This window comes from Colobus angolensis, unplaced genomic scaffold (genome assembly GCF_000951035.1).
Source record: "Colobus angolensis palliatus isolate OR3802 unplaced genomic scaffold, Cang.pa_1.0 Scaffold168, whole genome shotgun sequence".
Classification (NCBI taxonomy): Eukaryota; Metazoa; Chordata; class Mammalia; order Primates; family Cercopithecidae; genus Colobus; species Colobus angolensis.
The window spans coordinates 5,543,143-5,562,352 of NW_012114799.1; the positions used below are offsets into that span (position 1 = coordinate 5,543,143).

The following is a 19,210-nucleotide window of genomic DNA, read 5'->3' on the forward strand; positions in this document are numbered from 1 at the left end:
TGATTTGGCTGGCTGGCCTGACTTAGAGATCAGATGAAGCTACACTACCAAAGACTACTAAAGTCTAGTACTGTGTTAGTAGATATAATGGTCTCCCATGGACTTTCCTTAGTTTAGATGGCATTAAAAGTAAAACTTAGTTGCCTGTAGTGATGGAAGTTGGAAGGAAACAGCTTGTATTACTGTTGTTTTTATTTTATGACATCTTCCCTTTGCTCCCTCTTTTGTCATATCAGGGAACCAGTGAGAAAAAGAGTGCTGGAAAAACGTGGAGACGACTTTAAAAAGGAGGGGAAAATATACAGATTAAGGACTCAAGATGATGGTGAAGATGAAAACAACACTTGGAATGGAAATTCCACTCAACAGATGTAGTGCGACAAGTATAATATGTGCAATAGTCATTGTTTCTCTTATGATTTAATTCAACTAAAATTCTACTGGAGAAGTGGGACTGCTTTATCTTTTCCAACTGGTCTATAAAATGTCTCTCTATTCCTGCTTAGTGGGTGTGGGTTGAAGGTGTTTAACTCAGAAAAGTAAAGACAGGAAATAACTGTCTGCTAGGTCCTTGCTTATACAGTAACCACTGGCTAGAAGCCTAAAAGAACCAAAAAGTCTGCCGCAGCCTCCCTCCATCAGCTTCTTACTCAGTATTTCATATGCCCATTAGCCCTGTGCTGTCAGATGACATGTTTTGTTTAGAGCTACTTTGCGCCAAGACTCTTAAGCCCAAAGTAACTGGTATGTCAGTGAGTAATTTGACTCTGTGTCAGAGCATTTTAACTGGCCAATCAGATGAGAATTTATGTTTAACTTCTCTTTTTGCTCATCAGCTGCAAGCAAAATCTTGTAGTTTTTGATCTTACTTAAACACTGAATAAAAAAACTTTCCCAAAAATTGGAATGATCTTATTTTTGCTTTGAGTTTTGTTATCTAGCATCTTTTTGTTGCACAGGGCTCTGTTGAGGTCCTATGTCTCTGTTTTGTTTTTTCCCCAGTATTGCCCTGGAGCTGTCTCGGGAAAGTAGCTGGCTATGTTACCTTAAATATCACTGAAGAAATTTTCTGACACACACAAACTGCTGCCATGTGACTTGTCTCCTAAGTCAGTGAGGTATCACTTTGTTTGCATAAAGTTGATGCAAAACAGCTGCTAGTCTGCAACCTAGCTTTCCCTCTCACCTTTAATTGAAGTTTTGTCCTCAGTAATTACAAGGACCTAGAGTACCTATAGGACAAGAAGTATAGACTAAAGATATGCCTTTAGTCATTTGGTTTTTCTTAAGTTGAGATTCTTATCTGACTTACATGTTACTTTATCCATATGTCTTTATTAGTGGAGACCACTGAACTAATGATGTTTGAAAACGGTTCCTCTGTTTTAGATTGGAAGATAGCACTCTTGAGTGGACATATGGAAAGACTGTGACTTTATTTTGTAATGAGAGGAAGAAATTTTCTCAGAGCAAACTTTCTATGTTTTACCTGTGAAATAACAGCAACTTTTAAAAATGGTGACAGTGTTGGCAAGGAAACAGCAACACAGGCTATGCTGTTGGTGGAGTGAAAACCAGTATAATTCTGAAAAACATTTATCAGAAACTCAAAATATTTCATACTGTTTGATCCAGTAGCTTTTTCTAAATCATAAATGCAGACAACGTTTAGGTATAGACATATTCATTAAGTGTTATTTATTTTACTCAAGAACTGGAAACCAACTAAATGCCTTCTATAGAAGTAATTTTTGATGAGGAGAGATGGTACAATACTAATTAACAACTTAGTTTAATATGTTTACTGAGCATCTGTTAAGTGTTGGGCAAAAGAAGCAGGATCCAGAGCTATAGGTACAGTGTGATCTCAGCTTTGCAAACACATTTTCTACATAGATAGCACTAGGTATTAATATGTATGTAAAGAAAGAAAACACACCAAAACATTAATAATGGTAAGATTGGTTTATGTGATCTTAGTGGTATTTTTGGCACCCTTATATGTTTTCCAAATTTTCAGCAGTGATATTATTTCCGTAACTTAAAAAGTGAGTTTGAAAAAGAAAATCTCCAGCAAGCATCCCATTTAAATAAAGGTTTGTCATCTTTAAAAATACAGCAATATGTGACTTTTTTAAAAAGCTGTCAAATAGATGTGACTCTACTAATAATTATTAGAAATACATTTGGAAAAACATGGAGTACCTCAAGTCAGTTTGCCTTGAAAAATATCACATATAACTCTTAGAGAAATGTACATAAAAGAATGCGTCGTAATTTTGGAGTAGGAGAATCCCTCTTCAATTTTGTATTTTAAAAAAGTACATGGTAAAAAAAAAATCACAACAGTATATAAGGCTGTAAAATGAGAATTCCTCCTCACCTCTTTACCCCAGTACTATTCTCCAGAGGTAATCTATTAACAGTTTCTTATGTAATTTTCAGAAAATTTGTATGCGAATATAAGCAAATATGTAATCTTTATTTTTTAAATAAATGGGATCATATTATATATTCTACCCTGCATCTTGCTTTTTTGCTTACATGGTCTTGAGATCTTTTCCTGTTGACACCGAGCTACCTCATTCTTAATGGTTGCATAGCATTCTGCTTGATGAATGTTACTGCATTCAGCTTACTGTCCATGTTCTGGTGACATTCAGTGGTTATTACACATTTTTGTTCTTCTATTATAAAAATTGCTACTGTAAGCAACCTTGGGTGGGAGGTATAGTCTTACTGGGAAAATATACCTTTTGAATATGTTTGTATAACTTGCTAAGTGAAAGAAGAGTTTGCAGTTTGTATTATTAAAGATGTTGTTGCATTGCCTCCTCTACAAACTGTGAATTTGAACCCCTACCAGCAGTCGAGAATGTCCATTTCCCACACCTTTGCCAACACTGCGTTATCACGCTGTTAGCTTTGTCAAAATGGTAGATGAGAAATGATACGCATCTTGTATGCATTGTATTTACCATGAATGAAGTTAACATCTTGATGTTATTGATCAGTCTGACATTTTGAGAACTCTGTGTATTGCTTGCCAATTTTTTTGTTTTCATATTTTTCTTACTGATTTATAAGACTCCTGTGTACATTAAAGCCATTTGCTAGCATATGCGGTAAACATTTTCTCCCTTTTCTTTCTTTTTTTTTTTTTTTTTTGAGACGGAATCTTGCTCTGTCGCCCAGGCTGGAGTGCAGTGGCGCTATCTGGGCTCACTGCAACCTCTGCCTTCTCCTGCCTCAGCCTTCCGAGTAGCTGGGACTACAGGCACCCGCCACCACGCCCAGCTAATTTTTTGTATTTTTAGTAGAGAACGGGGTTTCACCGTGTTAGCCAGGATGGTCTCAATCTCCTGACCTCGTGGTCCGCCCACCTCAGCCTCCCAAAGTGTGGGATTACAGGTGTGAGCCACCGCGCCCGGCCAAGGAATGTCTTTATTAATCAATTTTAGAACCACCCCCACCCCCATCTGACAAACTTTTCCAGTCAATTGATGGAGAAAAATGCTTGTGCACCACAAGCTCCTGACTGCCAGGTTGGGACTCATGGCGTTGAAACGTTTTGAGAGGGAAAGGAATGCTTACAAGAAGCAAATTTCAAGTATGATCATCCTTTTAAGACCAGCCCGAAATTACTCTGTTTTTACAAAACATTTTCCCAGCTGTCTAGATGTAATATATGGGCCAATCAGGTGTTTAGGTGTTTCACGCTGAGATTGTCTCAGCACATTTGAGGGGATTATGAAGAACATCTGTCTCTGCTCCCACCACCGCCCTGGAAATGCTATGTGAATGGGTGAGCACACGAAAGGAGCATTTGTGCTTTTCATTGCTGTCTCCAAGTTGTGCTTGCCAGAGACAATGAGACATGGTCCTTGGCCTTAAGAAGCTGATAGACAAATACACAATTCCAGTATAGAAACTGGATGGTCAAGTTGTACTAGGGGATATTTACAAGTAAAGCAGACGAAGGAGAATCTGCCTGGGGATTTCAGGGAAGCCATTCAGAGGAGGAAGTACATTATTTCAGCTGAGACTTGAAGGCATTTTCAGAAGAAAAGGCATCCTAGGTGGAAGGAATAGCATATGAGAAGACACAAACGAATACAGATAGTTGACCTATGTGCATTTTAGAAGTACCACAAATTGGGAAAGGAGGAAGGAAACAGGCTAAATGAACCAAGGTCAGATGGGGGAGAGAGCTGGGGATGGCATAAAAAGTGGCAGTGGGGGTGTTTGTGGGGTGGGAAAAGGCCACTTTCTGCATGTTGTGGTATTTGCCCCAAGGAATATAATGTCAACAGAAAGACTTGGTCTGCTGGGAAAGCTTAATGGGAACTCCAGATGGCTTGTGTGACTTCACAACTTCTCTTGAACCTACTTTCTCAAGGAGAGGCAACCATAGGAGAAAGAACAGTCTGCTGTTTTTATTTTCTGGAAAACACAAGATGTGAAGCTAGGGAGAGCTTGTAGAAGGGCAGAGATGATATTGCAGTATATGCAATGGAGTTGATTTCTTCTTATAGAAAGGATTTTTATGGTCTTTACTCCCTTAACAACTTAACCCTTAACTCTGAAACTTAAAACAGCCCCTTAAGTTGAAGTAAGTGGTTCACAGACCCCACTAGACCAGTATCTGCACGTTTCTGCAAGAGCTACTTGCTCCTCAAATGCCCAAATGAAAGCTCTGATACTGGAGCAAGATGCAGACATTTCCATTTTAATCAGTAACTGGGAATTCTTCAAGATTAAAGTCGTCTCTAATGTTGCAGCAGGACTTTATGGAGAAGTCCAGCATGAGCAGAGTCCAAGACCCCAAGCAGTTTGGTAGCCAGCAAAGGTAGATGAAGAAACTAGGCCCTGCTTCACAGAACTTGAGGTGGTAACTCATCAGAATGAAGACACCGGGTTCAATTCCTGTTGGCTTCGTTGTGTTTTCCCTTGCTTAGAACGCTTGCAGTACTTGTATGAGAGAAATGCCAAGCCACAGACTCCAAGAAGCACAAGAGAAAAGAGAACGTTCAAAGCTCTCTGTGCTTCTGCAGTGCCGAGCATTAGCCCCAGGAACCGCACCTCCTCCTCTCTCACGGGGCTGACGGTGGGTCCAGCATCTAGGAGAGGACACAGGGTGGTTGGTGCTCTGGCACTGATTGAGTTCTCAGATCTCTGAGACCCCAGCAGAGGCTGCACGGTACCCCAAATCTGCACAGCCATTGATGGGTTGCTGAGGTGGAGGTACCCATCCCCTTTCACCATGTGTCAGGAGCCACTGAGTGAAGTTAAGCAGTTGTATTTTTTAAACATCTCTATCAGCAATTAGAATACAGGTTGAATATCCCTTATCCGACATGCTTGCTTGGGATCAGAAGTGTTTCAGATTTGGGATTTTTTAAGATTTTGGAATATTTGCATATGCATAATGAGATATTTTGGGGATGGGACCCAGGTCTAAATATGAAATTCATGTATGTTTTATATGCAACTTATCCACATAGTGTGAAGGTAATTCTATATAACATGTTAAATAACTGTGTGCATGAAACAAAGCTTTAACTGTGTTTTGACTGTGACCTGTCGCATGGGGTCAGGTGTTGAATTTTCCATTTGTGTTGTCATGCCAGTGCTCAAAAAGTTTCAGATTCTGCCGTATTGTGGATTTTGAATTTTCAGATGAAGGATTCTCATCAGGATGTATAATTGAAACTGGATAATTGTCATTTATATTTGTGTAGTGATTTATACTCTTTCATTTAACAAATATGGGGCACCCACATAGTGCAGGCATTGTACTTTCATGGTCCTTTTATTTGATCCTTGTAACTGCCCAGAAGCATGTGCCTAGTTTCTTATCTATGGGTGCACAGCAAGTTAGTGGTAGGGCTGGAAGAAAAGTCTAGACCTGCTTATTCCCAGACCAGGGCTCTGGTTTCTAGGTGTAACATTGACCCCAAGTGTCCTTTGTTCCACCCCAGGAAATGTCTGGAGCATTCAAAGAAAATAAACATTTGTTGAATGAATGAAGGAGATGGAGCAGCAGAGAGGAGGGAAATAAACTAGAAGAAAACAGACTGAGAGAGGCCCTTCCACCTGCCCCTCACCCTTAGGCTTTATTTCCTCCCAGAGCCACATCTCACCTTCTGGCTGGTGGAGACAAGCGTGAGGCCCTGTAGCGGGGTCAGGGAAGCCATTGCATCGGACCACAGAGGCATAGAACTTGGCTGATGCCTTGGGGATCCTTGGCAGAGAAGGGTCACTGTAGTTCACAAAATGCAGACCAAATTGCTCTGAAAAGCCTGTGGACCACTCAAAATTGTCCATCGCACTCCAAACTGTGTATCCTCGAAGGTCCACCTTGTCCTGCACAGCTGCTCAAACACATAGGGCTGGGCATAAGTTTCCTATCTCAGAAGGCACCTTCCTGCCAGGCCTTCGGAAGCCAGGTCTGCCTACTGCGCTCCCCACCGCCCTCACAGATGGTGGTAAGCTTTGCCTGTAGCTTTGTCAGAAAGCTGCCCCTTCCTCTGCATGCAGTGTTAGTGGGTCCTCTGTGGGTGGAGATGCAGAGCCACCAGCATCTTTCCAGAAAGGCTCAGCCCTCAATGGGAGTCAGGAACATGGGTGGACTAATTCCCCCGGGCTACACTTCGATCCATGATCTTGGTCAGTGCCTTAGAATGTGAATGCTCCTCCCTATAGAAAATAGCCCTTAGATGGAATAGATTTCAGCTGGGTAGGATTGTTCTAATCATTTCCTTTGCTGGTGCATTGCTTGCTCTTTTACTCAGCATTTGTTCCGGTCTCTTAGCCTCATGGTCCCATCTCAAGTTGCTAGGGCTGAGCCAAGAGCCTCACACTTTGGTTTGGAGACCAAGAGACCCCACAGGCAACCACACAGCCTACTCCTCCTGGGCCCTACCCAGACTGTTCTCAGGAGGGCACTGCTGTTCTGACATCAGGGAGGATCAGGGGGAGCAAGTGACTCAGGCCAGGAACTAGAGTTTGGTGGCATCAGGCCACTGGGCTTGCTTGCTGAGCTTAGACATAGGAAGGAAAAAACTCAGAGCACAGCCCTAAAGCAAGGCTTAAACCCAACAGGAGCAAGAAACCTTAGCGTTCTTTTCTGTGGCCCAAGGACACTGTGTCACCCTCCTGCAGATGGCAGATGTCTCCGACAGGGAAAGGTGCACGCTGGGGAGGGGTGGGCCTGTCGTACCTTTGAGGGCCTCGTTGATGTAAGTCCGAAGGTAGTAGATCCTTGCGGTGTCATTGAGGTCCGTTTCTTCCCGCTGGGACACTCCATTCTCCGTGACATAAATCGGAGGGTCATTGTATTCCTCCTTTAACCAGTTCAGGATCCTCCTGAAGCCAAAAGGCGTCATCTTCAGCCAGACGGAGCCAGAGTCTGGCCACGAGCGATCTGCGATGGAGGCAACTCCTCTACAAGTTCAAAAACTAAAGATGAGGTATTGTTACGTAAATCTCAAGAGGCCCTTTACATGAAACACAAAACAGGACCTAGACCAGGAAAAGCCTTAGGTTTTGTCTGGCCTTAAGAATCATACTAACCCCAGAAGAATCAAATTGCCTCAAATTCTCCTCCTTCTGCTGGTTCTAGCTGCCTGCACCCTGTGCTGGTATAGCACTGGACAAGCCACTCAGCTCTCCGCCCTTCAATTTCTCTGCCCGTGCAGAGCATGTTCTTGCTCATGGAGCCCAGCCCTCCACTACTCTGAATAGGTGGCTCCTTACTGCAGCTATGAAAGGCTCTGGGTGTCCCCAGCTCCAGACTTCCAATGGACACCAGTGCTGTTCTCCAGAGAATGGGCTCCCCCAAGCCACCCGTGTCTAGTCAATGCCACATGCAGACCACGGGTGTGGCCACAGACATCAATACTTGGGGCCCTGCTTTGTGTGCTGACAGCGGACAGGCTGGCACCTCCTTCATGTGTCCAAGAGCCTGGCCTCTCTCTTCAGTGATGGACAAGGAGAGGGGACAGCTCCTGCCCCAGGGGTGCCTGCTGGGGGAGGCCACAGAAGCCTGATCACCTGTAGTTGCACATGTCAAATAAGGACCAAGCATTTAGACACTTCTTACACTCAGATCCTTCAGGAAAAAAAAAAAAAGTTAGTTTTATCAGCACCTGGATTTATCTGACTCAGCTGAATTGAATGTGGGTCATTTCATAAGCACAAGTGGAGGTCTCCCAGGAGACAGCCCCAGGGCTGATGAGAGGGAGGGAGAATCAGAAGGAGTAGAGGGGTGTTCTGGAGTCTCCTCAGCCCCCTTGGTGAGCCTGACTCGGGGGGGTTTCAGGATGCAGTCGGAGTGGAGGGGCTGGTTTTCAAAGAAAGAACCTGAACACAGTCAGAGCTACTGGTGTGGAAAGATGCTTCATAGAAAAGGAACAAAATGCGATTTTCTGAAAATGGCAGATAGGAGACAGGACTTAGGTACAGCTCCCACTTGGACGGACAGAACAGTGTGTGGAGACTCAAGTTGTGAACTATTGCTCCAAGAACTACTGCAGGAACATACCAGAAAAACCGAAAGAATTCATAGACCCTTTGAAAGAAGCAGAATGCTGCTGCAAACTCCATGAGACAGCTACAAAACTGTGAGTTCCCAAAGTGTGCGAAGGGGAAAGTCTGCCTCTGAACACACATCCTCTCTGGGCACCTGAACATCCAGATCACAGGAGGAGGATTTAACCTTACCTAGAAGGCAAGTGGATTCAGGGAGCCAAGTGAAATGTAAAAGTAGAAGAAGCGGCCGGGCACGGTGGCTCAAGCCTGTAATCCCAGCACTTTGGGAGGCCGAGACGGGCGGATCACAAGGTCAGGAGATCGAGACCATCCTGGCTAACACAGTGAAACCCCGTCTCTACTAAAATACAAAAAACTAGCCGGGCGAGATGGCGGGCGCCTATAGTCCCAGCTACTCGGGAGGCTGAGGCAGGAGAATGGCGTGAACCCGGGAGACGGAGCTTGCAGTGAGCTGAGATCCGGCCACTGCACTCCAGCCTGGGCGACAGAGCGAGACTCCGTCTCAAAAAAAAAAAAAAAAAGTAGAAGAAGCAGTAGGAAGAGCCCTGTAGCCACTCCCCGTCCCCAGTTTGAGCCCAGGGAAGCCATTCCTGACTTTATCCTGCAGGGGTCCTTGGGGAAGGAAGCCAGTGGAATTAGGGAGGGGAAGGATGAAGGAAGCTTCTAGCTGAACTTAATTTCAACTAGAAGCATGAATTTTCCTGAGCAGAATCTTGGGGGCAAACAAGAAGTGCAGATAAAAGCACAGAAGCCACAGTCAACAGTGTGGGCAGGTGGGGAGGGGCAAGGCCTGAAAGCCCTGCTTGCTTTCTCAGAGAGGAGGCTTGTAGCCCGGGGTGAGAGCTCTGCCCTGCGCACTGTTGGCAGGGCACGGCAGGAGTGAGACTGGCCTTGCTGGCTGCATGGTAGCTGGGTGAGGCTTGTGACTGCCAGTTTTCCCAACTTCCCTAGCAACCTGTATGACACAGCAGAGGAAGCCATAATCCCCCTGGGAACAGAACTCCACTGGCCTGAGAACCAGCCCCCTATTCCCCCACAGTGGTCGCAGCAAGCCTCACCCAAGGAGAGTCTGAGCTCAGACATGCCTAACGCTGCCCCCATCTGATGGTCTTTCTCTACCTTTGCTGGGAGCTGAAGACAAAAGACATGAACTCTTAGGAGTTCTATGGCCCCGCCCATCACCTGAGACACCCGAATACTTACTCTGGCCAATGTAGGGCAAGCTTATAATCTCCCTTCTACTACTGCAGCTGGTGGCACCAGAAGGGGAAAGCACCTTGAAAGTGCCACCATGAAAGTGCCACCTCCTCTCTTGAAAGCATCACCTCCTCTCTTGAAAGTGCCACCTCCAGGCCAGACGCGGTGGCTCATGCCTGTAATCCCAGCACTTTGGGAGGCCGAGGCGGGTGGATCACGAGGTCAAGAGATCGAGATCATCCTGGCTAATATGGTGAAAACCCCATCTCTACTAAAAATACAAAAAATTAGCCAGGCGTGGTGGCGGGCGCCTGTAGTGTCAGCTACTCGGGAGGCTGAGGCAGGAGAATGGCGTGAACCCGGGAGGCGGAGCTTGCAGTGAGCCGAGATCGCACCACTGCACTCCAGCCTGGGCGACAGAGCGAGACTTCACCTCAGAAAAAAAAAACAGGTCTGTGCCACCCCAAGATGTGCCACCGAAAGGAAGTGCCATCTCCTGGCTGGAGACCAACCAACTCACCCCATTACAGCAACTCAGAACAATCCTGCTCCAAAGAAGGAGAAAACAACAACAAATTCCACCGCCTGCAACATCCTGGCTGACCAGAGGTCCTGAGTCTGTCCACATGACAACTTCACTGCTAGCACAACCAGCATTGGAGAAAACCACAACAAACGACCCTCACAGAATCCACTTCACTCCCCTGCACCTCCGCTGGAGCAGGTGCTGGTATCCAGGGCTGGGAGACCTGATGACAGATCACATCACAGGACCCTGCAGACATTCCTCAGCACCAGTTCAGATCCCAGTAGTCCTGCTGGGTGGAGAGACCCAGGCGGGCAACGGCAATCACTGCAGCCTGGCTCTCAGGAAGCCTCATCCCGAGGGAAAGCGGGTGAGCACCACATCAAGGGATCACCCGGTGGGACAAAATAATCTGAACAGCAGCTCTTGAGTTCCAGATCTTTCCAGTGAAACAGTCTCCCCAAATGAGAAGGAACCAGAAAAGGTCATATGACAAAGCAAGGTTCTCTAAGATCCAACACTAGCTCTCCAGCGATGGATCCAAACCAGGAAGAAATCCCTCAGTTGCCAGATGAAGAATTCAGAAGGTTGATTATTAAGATACTCAAGGAGGTACTAGAGAAAGGTGAAAATTAACTTGGAGACATTTAAAAAACCATACAGGATACGGATGGAAAAGTCTCTAGATAAATAGATATCACAAAGGAAAAGACAATCGGCCGGGCGCGGTGGCTCACGCCTGTAATCCCAGCACTTTGGGAGGCCGAGGCGAGTGGATCGCCTGAGGTCAGGAGACCAGCCTGACCAACATGGTGAAACCCTGTCTCTACTAAAATACAAAACAAACAAACAAACAAACAAACAAAATTAGCCAGGCTTGGTGGTGCGCGCCTGTAATCCCAGCTACTCGGAGGCTGAGGCCAGGGAATTGCTCAAACCCGGGAGGCGGAGGTTGCAGTGAGCCAAGATTGTGCCGCTGCCCTCCAGCCTGGTGACAAAGCGAGACTCTGTCTCAAAAAAAACGAAGAAAATAAAAATAAAAACCATTACTTAAAAGGTGAACCAAAATCTTTTACTATCTCTACTTCATAAGCATTGTTTAAAAGAGAAAATAAAATTTTACTCTTGTATTATTGTAATATTTATTAACATTAAAGCAAATTTTGATAAAACCTAAACAAATTTTTTTCTTGAAAATACTTTTTAGGCCGGGCACGGTGGCTCAAGCCTGTAATCCCAGCTACTCGGAGGCTGAGGCCAGGGAATTGCTCAAACCCGGGAGGCGGAGCTTGCAGTGAGCTGAGATCTGGCCACTGCACTCCAGCCTGGGCGACAGAGCGAGACTCCGTCTCAATAAAAAAAATAAAAAATAAAAAAAAAAGAAAATACTTTTTAAAAACCAAGCATTTTGAGAGTTGAGCAGCCAGTGAAAAAGAACACAAAATAAATAAATAAATTTTAAAAATGAAATAAAACAAAAAGCCAAGCACATGTGCCCTAATGGGAGATGCCTTGGAGACCCCGGCCTCCTCTCCCTCTTGCTTGCTGGAGATTTCCTTGGGATCTGTGGGGTGGTGAGCGTCTTGCAAACCCTGCCACATTCGGCGTTGGAGGCCCTATTTTGAGGCTGGGCAGGCCTCGGAGAGCACAGCCAAGGGGCACCTTTCTGCCTTTTCCGGAGATGGCTACGGGCGCCCTGTTGGTGGACTTACCTGTCTGCATCAAAAGAAGAGATGGCAGTGGCATAGTTGAGGTTGTAGGCCAGGACAGTGGTGTAGTGATTGAACCCAAAAAAGTCATAAGTACCGCTGATCCTCCTCTTCTCACTCTCTGTAAATTCTGGCAGCCTGGATGGAACAAGCCGTTAAGGGCAGGGCGTCAGGGAGAGCCACGCTTTGAGAAGAGAATGTCGTGGGGGTGGGGCGGGGGAGTGCTCTGAACCCCAGGCACTTGGCAGTGACTGGGGGAACCGGAGGGGACGAACAGGTCCTTCAGGCAGTGCAGGAAGCACCTGCGGCTCCTCCCGCCCAGACCAAAAACCTGGCTTCCCTAGGTCTCTGCAACAGCCTCTGAAACCTGAAGGACCACACACACACATGCACACGCACACATGCATGCATAGTTCTTAATTTCCTTCAAACGTTAACATATGCAAATTCTGACATTTAGCATCTATGAGAGATTTCAGAATCAAGAGCATACCTGAGGTACATACCCAAGACTCTTCCCTTACGTTTGTAAAGTTAGACCTTGTATAATTTTTTTTTTCTTGTGTCTGAGTCTCACTCTGTCACCTAGGCTAGAGTGCAGTGGCGCGATCTCAGCTCACTGCAACCTCCGCCTCCTGGGTTCAGGCGAGTCTCCTGCCTCAGCCTCCTGAGTAGCTGGGACTACAAGCACCCGCCACGACTCCTGGCTAATTTTTTGTATTTTTGGTAGAGATGGGGTTTCACCATGTTGGCCAGGCTGGTCTTGAACTCCTGACCTCAAGTGATCCACCTACCTCAGCCTCCCAAAGTGTTGGGATTACAGGCATGAGCCACCGCACCCGGCCCTGTATCTTGTATAATTTGTATTTCCATTTTCTGCCCTTTCCAAGTTTCTCTGCTCCTTCCTGTTGGGTTTGGTTAGGCATGCCTCTTTTTCTCCAACGTTAGCAATAATAATAATAAGAGCTTCAAGATCTTCAAAGTAGCGGGGGAAATAATTTGCAAATTGAGTATTTGAGTTTGAATTTCTCAGTTCCCACGATTTCACTGAACTTTGTTTTCTTTCTTTCTTCTTCTTTTTCTTTTTTTTCAGACAGCGTCTTGCTCTGCCCTCGTGGGGACACTGCACGCCCCCTGAAGCTGGAGTGAAGTGTTGAGATCACAGCCCGCTGCAACCTCAGTCTCCTGGGCTCAAGCAATCCTCCCACCTCAGCCTCCCAAGTAGCTGGGAATATAGGTGTGCGCCACCATGCCCAGATAATTTTTAATTTTTTTGTAAAGACAAAGTCTCACTATGTTGCCCAGGCTGGTCTTGAACTTCTGGTCTCAAGCAATCCTCCTGCCTCAGCCTCCCAAAGTGCTGGGATTACATATGAGTCTGGGAACTTTGTCTTCTTAACGTGTAGATGGAGCATTTTCCAGGCACTCTGAGTGAAAAGCCTCTCTCCTGTAGAACCTGACTAATAAACACTCGTGTGCAGTGTGTACAGGTGATCTTGACTGCATGCGCATGCTGACAGGGAGACCTGGTGCTTCTGGTTTAGGTGTGGCCCACAGATGCCTCTGACACTTTCATCTTGACCTTTCTGTTACCGTTAACCTGAGGGATCAAGAACCTTCCTTCCCTGGGGTTCCTGAGATGATGGGAGAAAACCAAAGCACAGCCTCCTCATGTTCCTGACGCCTCTGCTCAGAAGCCAGCAATGGCCTGTGGCCCCAAAGCCAATGCCCTGCGCTTGGCTTCCAGGCCCTACACCATGTGGCCTCAGCCCCTTCACTGCCGCTGGGCTGGTCTCCCCCACTCTCGGCTTCTGGCACCCTACTCATTATTACCCCTAGGCCTGTCTTCACAACCCTGCCCCTTGGAAGGAATGACCTGTAATCTCCTGCACTCTATCCCCTGTCAAGGCCCAGCTCAGCTGATGCCCTGCCTTGTCCACGAAATCTCCTGGGTCTACCCGGTCCACCCTGATCTCATCTGCTGAGTTGTCTTTGTACTGAAGAGCCTGGGGAATGGGATTCCATGGAGCACTGTCTTTCCAGCTGATCTGTCAGCAGCTTGAGGAACCGACTTGGAATCCTCTCCTTCCGTGGACCCCTCCTTCTGGCCCTGGCTCGGTCTAATGGTAGGTGCTCGGCAAACTTGTGCGGATGGGCCGGACCCTCACTGGTTTCGCTGGAGAGCACAGTTCGCAGATCAGACCTTTAGGCACAGCCTGCTCTGCGGCACTTACCCTAACTAGGCCGGAGTGTGCATTGTGAGGTGGGAGCTGGCTTTTCTTTTTTTTTTTTTTGAGACAGAGTCTCGCTCTGTCGTCCAGGCTGGGGGGCAGTGGCGCCATCTCGGCTCACTACAACCTCTGCCTCCTGAGCTCAAGCGATTCTCTGGCCTCAGCCTCCCAAGTAGCTGGGATTACAGGCCCCCACCACCGCGCCCGGCTAATTTTTGTATTTTTAGTAGAGACAGGGTTTCGCCATGTTGGCCGGGCTGGTCTTGACCTCCTGACTTCAAGTGATCTGCCCGCCTTGGCCTCCCAAAGTGCTGGGATTACAGGCGTGAGCCACCGCGCCCAGCCTGGGAGCTGGATTTTTAATCCTCAGCTGGGCTCTATGGGGGCGTCTGGGGACAGGACTCAAAGACTGTGTTGGGAATTCACACCTGATTCCCGCCGGCCTTGGAGCGGTGGGCATGTTCCCACGGGCAGTGACCCCCGCTTCCCGCGCTTCCACACACCACACCTCTCACCCCACCTGCATGACTCAAGCGCCCAGCATGCGCCCTGGGGGCAGACAGCTTGGCTGCAAATCTCAGCTCCATCTCTTAATAGCTGGGTGACCTTGCCCTAATCTTTGCGCCTCATTTTACTCATATTTAAGTAGAAATAAAGATACCAACAGAAGATGCGTAAACGTTGGCTGCTGACGTTGCTACTGCTTCCTTGACAAGAAGGGGCGGGCGGGTAAGGAGGGACGCTTTGGTGCAGACCATCGCCACCTGCTGGCCAAATGATGCAAAGCACAAACCTGACTCACCCACTGCCACCCACATTCGCATGTGCGGTGATGAAATAGGATAGGATGAACCGGGATTTATCTGTGGAGTGGTGGAGTGGGGTTGCTCAGAGGTGGATATCCTTGGGACAGATTTCCTGGCTGTTCTGCAATATAATAACCATAATAGCAACCCCCCTCTGTCAAGCACATACCAGTGCCAGGTGCTGGGCTAAGCTTTACATATATGATCACATGTAACTTCCCAGCAAGCAAAGAAGCTCAGTCATGGTAACTTGCCCGAGACATGCCTCTGCGACCCCGACGCCATGCCCTCAGCACTGCGGGCACCAGGCCCTTACCGAGACTTGTTGAGGCCTGCAGCCAAGCTCCTGTCACGGATCCGCGTCTTCATCACCTCGTTGTAATCTCCATTCTTGAAAATAGGATGTGCAAACCAGCCTCCCATGAACTGCGGGTGGGGTTGGGGAGACAGTCAGCCCAGGCTGGGTACAGCAAGAGACAGCACCGTCCCTGCTCAGAAGTGCCAGGCCTCACAACCTCCCTCCTTTTTCTGGACCCCCAGGCTAAGTTCTCTTCTCTGTGGCTCCTGCCTGTTGCAGCTTCAGTGCCCACAGGTCTCCCAGCTGGGTCTGTGCTTGCTCAGCTGCTGTCGCACTGAGGGCAGGGCCACCTCTTCATAGTTACAGCTTGAGGTGACAGGAACTGACCTGCGCACTGACCCTGGAGCTCAACAAATGCTTCCTGGCTGCCCTTGGACGGATTCTGCAGAGGAGAAGGGAGAACCATAAGCCTCCAGGCTCCCGGTTCCCTTTCTCACCACTGAGCGGCTGAATTTCTGCATCAAAGTGCGCAAGGAGCAACCAGAACTTTCTGGGGAGGGCTGAGATGCAAGGTTTTGCTTTCCTGACTTTCCGGGCAAAGCATAACTCTTCATGGGCTTTCACAGCCCCAACATGGGGAACTGTTTGACCCATTTTCTCTAATGAGGCCTAGGCCATCCTTATCATGGGTGGGGATACGTGGCACCCACACACTATGATGCTGGGGGGTTGAGAGCCTTCTTTAGTCTCTCCAAATCCTCTCCTCACCTGCTGGCTGCTGCTGGGAATGTGGGGTGAGGGCAGCTTCCACCCATGGTTAGAGACGAGGCATGGAACACACGTGCCCTGGTAAGGAGGCTTAAATGCACCCACTCCAAGGTAACACATTGGATGTTTTTGTGGAAGCTGATTCTAATAGGAGATGCATCTGTCATAGTCCATGGCTGCAGTATCACAGTTCACCAGTAAGTGGCTCAATCTAAAGATATGACAGCCTAACATTTCCTGACATTCGAAGTTTTGATTTCAGGAAAAAAGGAAATATTGCTCTAAATCACCAGTTCTGTGAGTCTGAAATGAGGGATACGTTAATTTCGTTTCAAAACTGTTTCCCCAGCTGACTGGCAGACCAGAAAATTAAGCTCTTCGTTGCGTTTATTAATTTGACTATCTTTGTCAAGTTCTCCTGTGAAGAGTTTGGCAAACCAAGGCCCTTGGTGTTCCCCCCGAGAGAGTTAAAGTGTCCCAGCTGGCAGACTCTTCCACAGAGCCCAAAGTGGGAACCGATCCAGAGAGAAACCCTTGTCTTTCCTTCCTGATGCAAAATGTAGGAGACAGCACCTTCTAGCCCTTTCAGAGACTCCAGGAGGAGCCAGAGGAGCTGTGCCATGAATGAGGATCATTCTTCTCCTTCTCTTCTCTTGTCAGTCATGGGTTCAGGTGGAAATAAAGGTAGGCCATGCTGGCACCTGTTTCCTTTTTTTTTTTGGAGATGGAGCCTCGCTCTGTCACTCAGGCTGGAGTGCAATGGGCATCTCAACTCCTGGGTTCTCCTGCCTCAGCCTCCAGAGTAGCTGGGACTACAGGCATGTGCCAGCATGCCTGGGTAATTTTTATATTATTAGTAGAGATGGGGTCTCACCATGTTGGCCAGGCTGGTCTAGAACTCCTGACCTCAGGTTATCAGCCTGCCTTAGCCTCCCAAACTGCTGGGATTACAGGTGTGAGCCGCCATGCCCAGCCAACTTCCTACTAATGTCTCTACTTCCTAGGGGTGAAATTCCATGACCAAAAGATGCTGTTCTTAAACTCATTGAGTTGGCAAATTAGGGGCACTAATGAGTTTCACAGAATCTAAAGCCTCCAGTTTAAGAAATGCCTAGGCTGTAGCAAATCAAATTAGATGGCGACACCTAAAGGTGACATGTGACATTGCAGCCCAGCTCTGTTAGCAACTATAGTCAAACCAGAGAGACTGAAGAGATGGAAATTTCTCTCTATGAGTTAACTTCAAACCAATGTTACAGAAATAATTACCTGTACAAATGATTTTTAAAAACTTAAAGACAACCTAACCCCATGGACCTTATCACTTTCATCACAGCAAACTTATGAGGTGGGTAGAGCATCTCTAGTTCAAAGATGAGAAAACTAAGGCATGAAAAAGTTAGATGATTTTCCCAAGCTCACAAAATCAGGCAATAGCAAAACTAGGCTTAGATCCTAACCGTTCTTCTTTTTTTGGGTTGGGGGTGGTCTCCCTTTGTCACCTGGAGTTTAATGGTGCTGAAATCATGGTTCACTGCAACCTTGAACTCCTGGGGTCAAGTTCCCACCTTAGCCTCCTGAGCAGCTGGGACTATAGGTGTGTGCCACCATGCCCTAATAATTTTTTTTTCTTAACAGACAAGGTCTTGCTATGTTGCCCAGGCTGGTCTCAAACTCCTAGCCTCAAGCAATCCTCCTGCCTCAGCCTTCCAAAATGCTGGGATTACAGACATGAGCCACCACACCCTAAATCTTTGATTCACAATCTGTTTCCATTAGGCTGTAAGGAAAGATGGACAAAAATAAGAACAAGTGTCCAGAGGAAAAACAGACCTGAACATATCTCCTGGCCGCCTCCACATCCTCCTGGTTAGAGGGATCTCTGGGTTCAGCCCAGTCACTGCTGATGGTGATGGAAATCACACCACCTTGACTGGCGCGGTATACATCGTTGTACAGATGCCAGGCCTCAGCATGAGCCTTTATTAGGTTGTGGCCAACAATGTAGGGGGCAGTGCCAGGCCTATCAAAGATTCCTGGAAACATACACATGAACGTCAACAGAGAATGGATAGAATGGATGTGACCAAGACTGTTAGTCCCTGCCTGCAGATGTCCCCTCTGTGTTTGGGAGAAAAGGTGTAGATTCTGGCATTAGGAAAACTGGAATTCAAACCCTGGCTCTCCCTCTTATTACCTGGCTGTGTAACTTTGGGTGAGTAATTCAGCCTTTCAGTTTTCTCCCTGGTGAAATGGGCAGCAGAGAGTGCTCGTTAGAGGGAAACGAAACGGTGTATGAAACCCACCCACAGCAGCACTGTGTCTGGAAAAGGGAAGGACACTTGATAAATGTTGATTTCTGTCCCCCTCCTCCAGAAGAGTGGCTCATATGTCTCAGGCAAAATACCCACAATAGAGATACCTGTCACAGAATCTAAAGCCCCCAATTTAAGAAATGCTTAGGCTGGAGCAAATCACATCTGATTGTGACACCTGATGCTGAAGTGTGACATTGCAGCCCAACTCTGTTAGCTACTATAGTCAAACTAGAGAGACTAAAGAGATGGAGTTTCTTTCTATTGAGTTAACTTCAAACCAATGTTATATCCAGAAAGGACTACATGTACAAATGATTTTTTTAAACTTAAAAGACAACCCAGGCCGGGCAGGGTGGCTCACACCTGTAATCCCAGCACGTTGGGAAGCTGAGGCAGGTGGATCACCTGAGGCCAGGAGTTCAAGACCAGTCTGCCCAATATGGCAAAACCCATCTATACTAAAAATACAAAAAATTAGCCAGCTGTGGTGGCAGGAACCTGTAATCCTGGCTACTCAGGAGGCTGGGACAAGAGAATCTCTCGAACCTGGGAGGCGGAGATTGCAGTGAGCTGAGAGGTTCAAGCAATTCTTGTGTCTCAGCCTCCTGAGTAGCTGGGACTACAGGTGCATGCCACCATGCCTCGTTAATTTTTGTATTTTTAGTAGAGATGGAGTTTCCCCATATTGGTCAGGCTGGTCTTGAACTCCTGACCTCAGGCGATCCACCCGCCTCGACCTCCCAAAGTGCTGGGATTACAGGCATGAGCCACCATAACCACCTTATTATTATTATTATTATTATT

At 47.1% G+C, this 19,210-nt stretch overlaps 2 protein-coding genes across 2 annotated transcripts in view; one reads left to right on the forward strand and one right to left on the reverse strand.

The window, feature by feature from the left end:
* Positions 1 to 896, forward strand: part of UBXN4 (UBX domain protein 4) — a 54,824-nt gene extending 53,928 nt beyond the window's left edge. Inside the window, exon 13 of the mRNA XM_011937731.1 lies at positions 237 to 896. Within this exon, the coding sequence (XP_011793121.1) occupies positions 237 to 375 (139 nt within the window). The 3' untranslated portion in view covers positions 376 to 896. The remainder of the gene's footprint in view (positions 1 to 236) is intronic.
* A 3,515-nt stretch (positions 897 to 4,411) lies between these two features.
* LCT (lactase) overlaps positions 4,412 to 19,210 on the reverse strand; it is a 56,535-nt gene continuing 41,736 nt past the window's right edge. Inside the window, exons 12-17 of the mRNA XM_011937746.1 lie at positions 17,922 to 18,124; positions 15,339 to 15,448; positions 11,989 to 12,123; positions 7,223 to 7,446; positions 6,144 to 6,374; positions 4,412 to 5,120 (exon numbers count right to left, since the gene is read on the reverse strand). Coding sequence (XP_011793136.1) covers positions 4,900 to 5,120; positions 6,144 to 6,374; positions 7,223 to 7,446; positions 11,989 to 12,123; positions 15,339 to 15,448; positions 17,922 to 18,124 — 1,124 coding nt within the window. The 3' untranslated portion in view covers positions 4,412 to 4,899. The remainder of the gene's footprint in view (positions 5,121 to 6,143; positions 6,375 to 7,222; positions 7,447 to 11,988; positions 12,124 to 15,338; positions 15,449 to 17,921; positions 18,125 to 19,210) is intronic.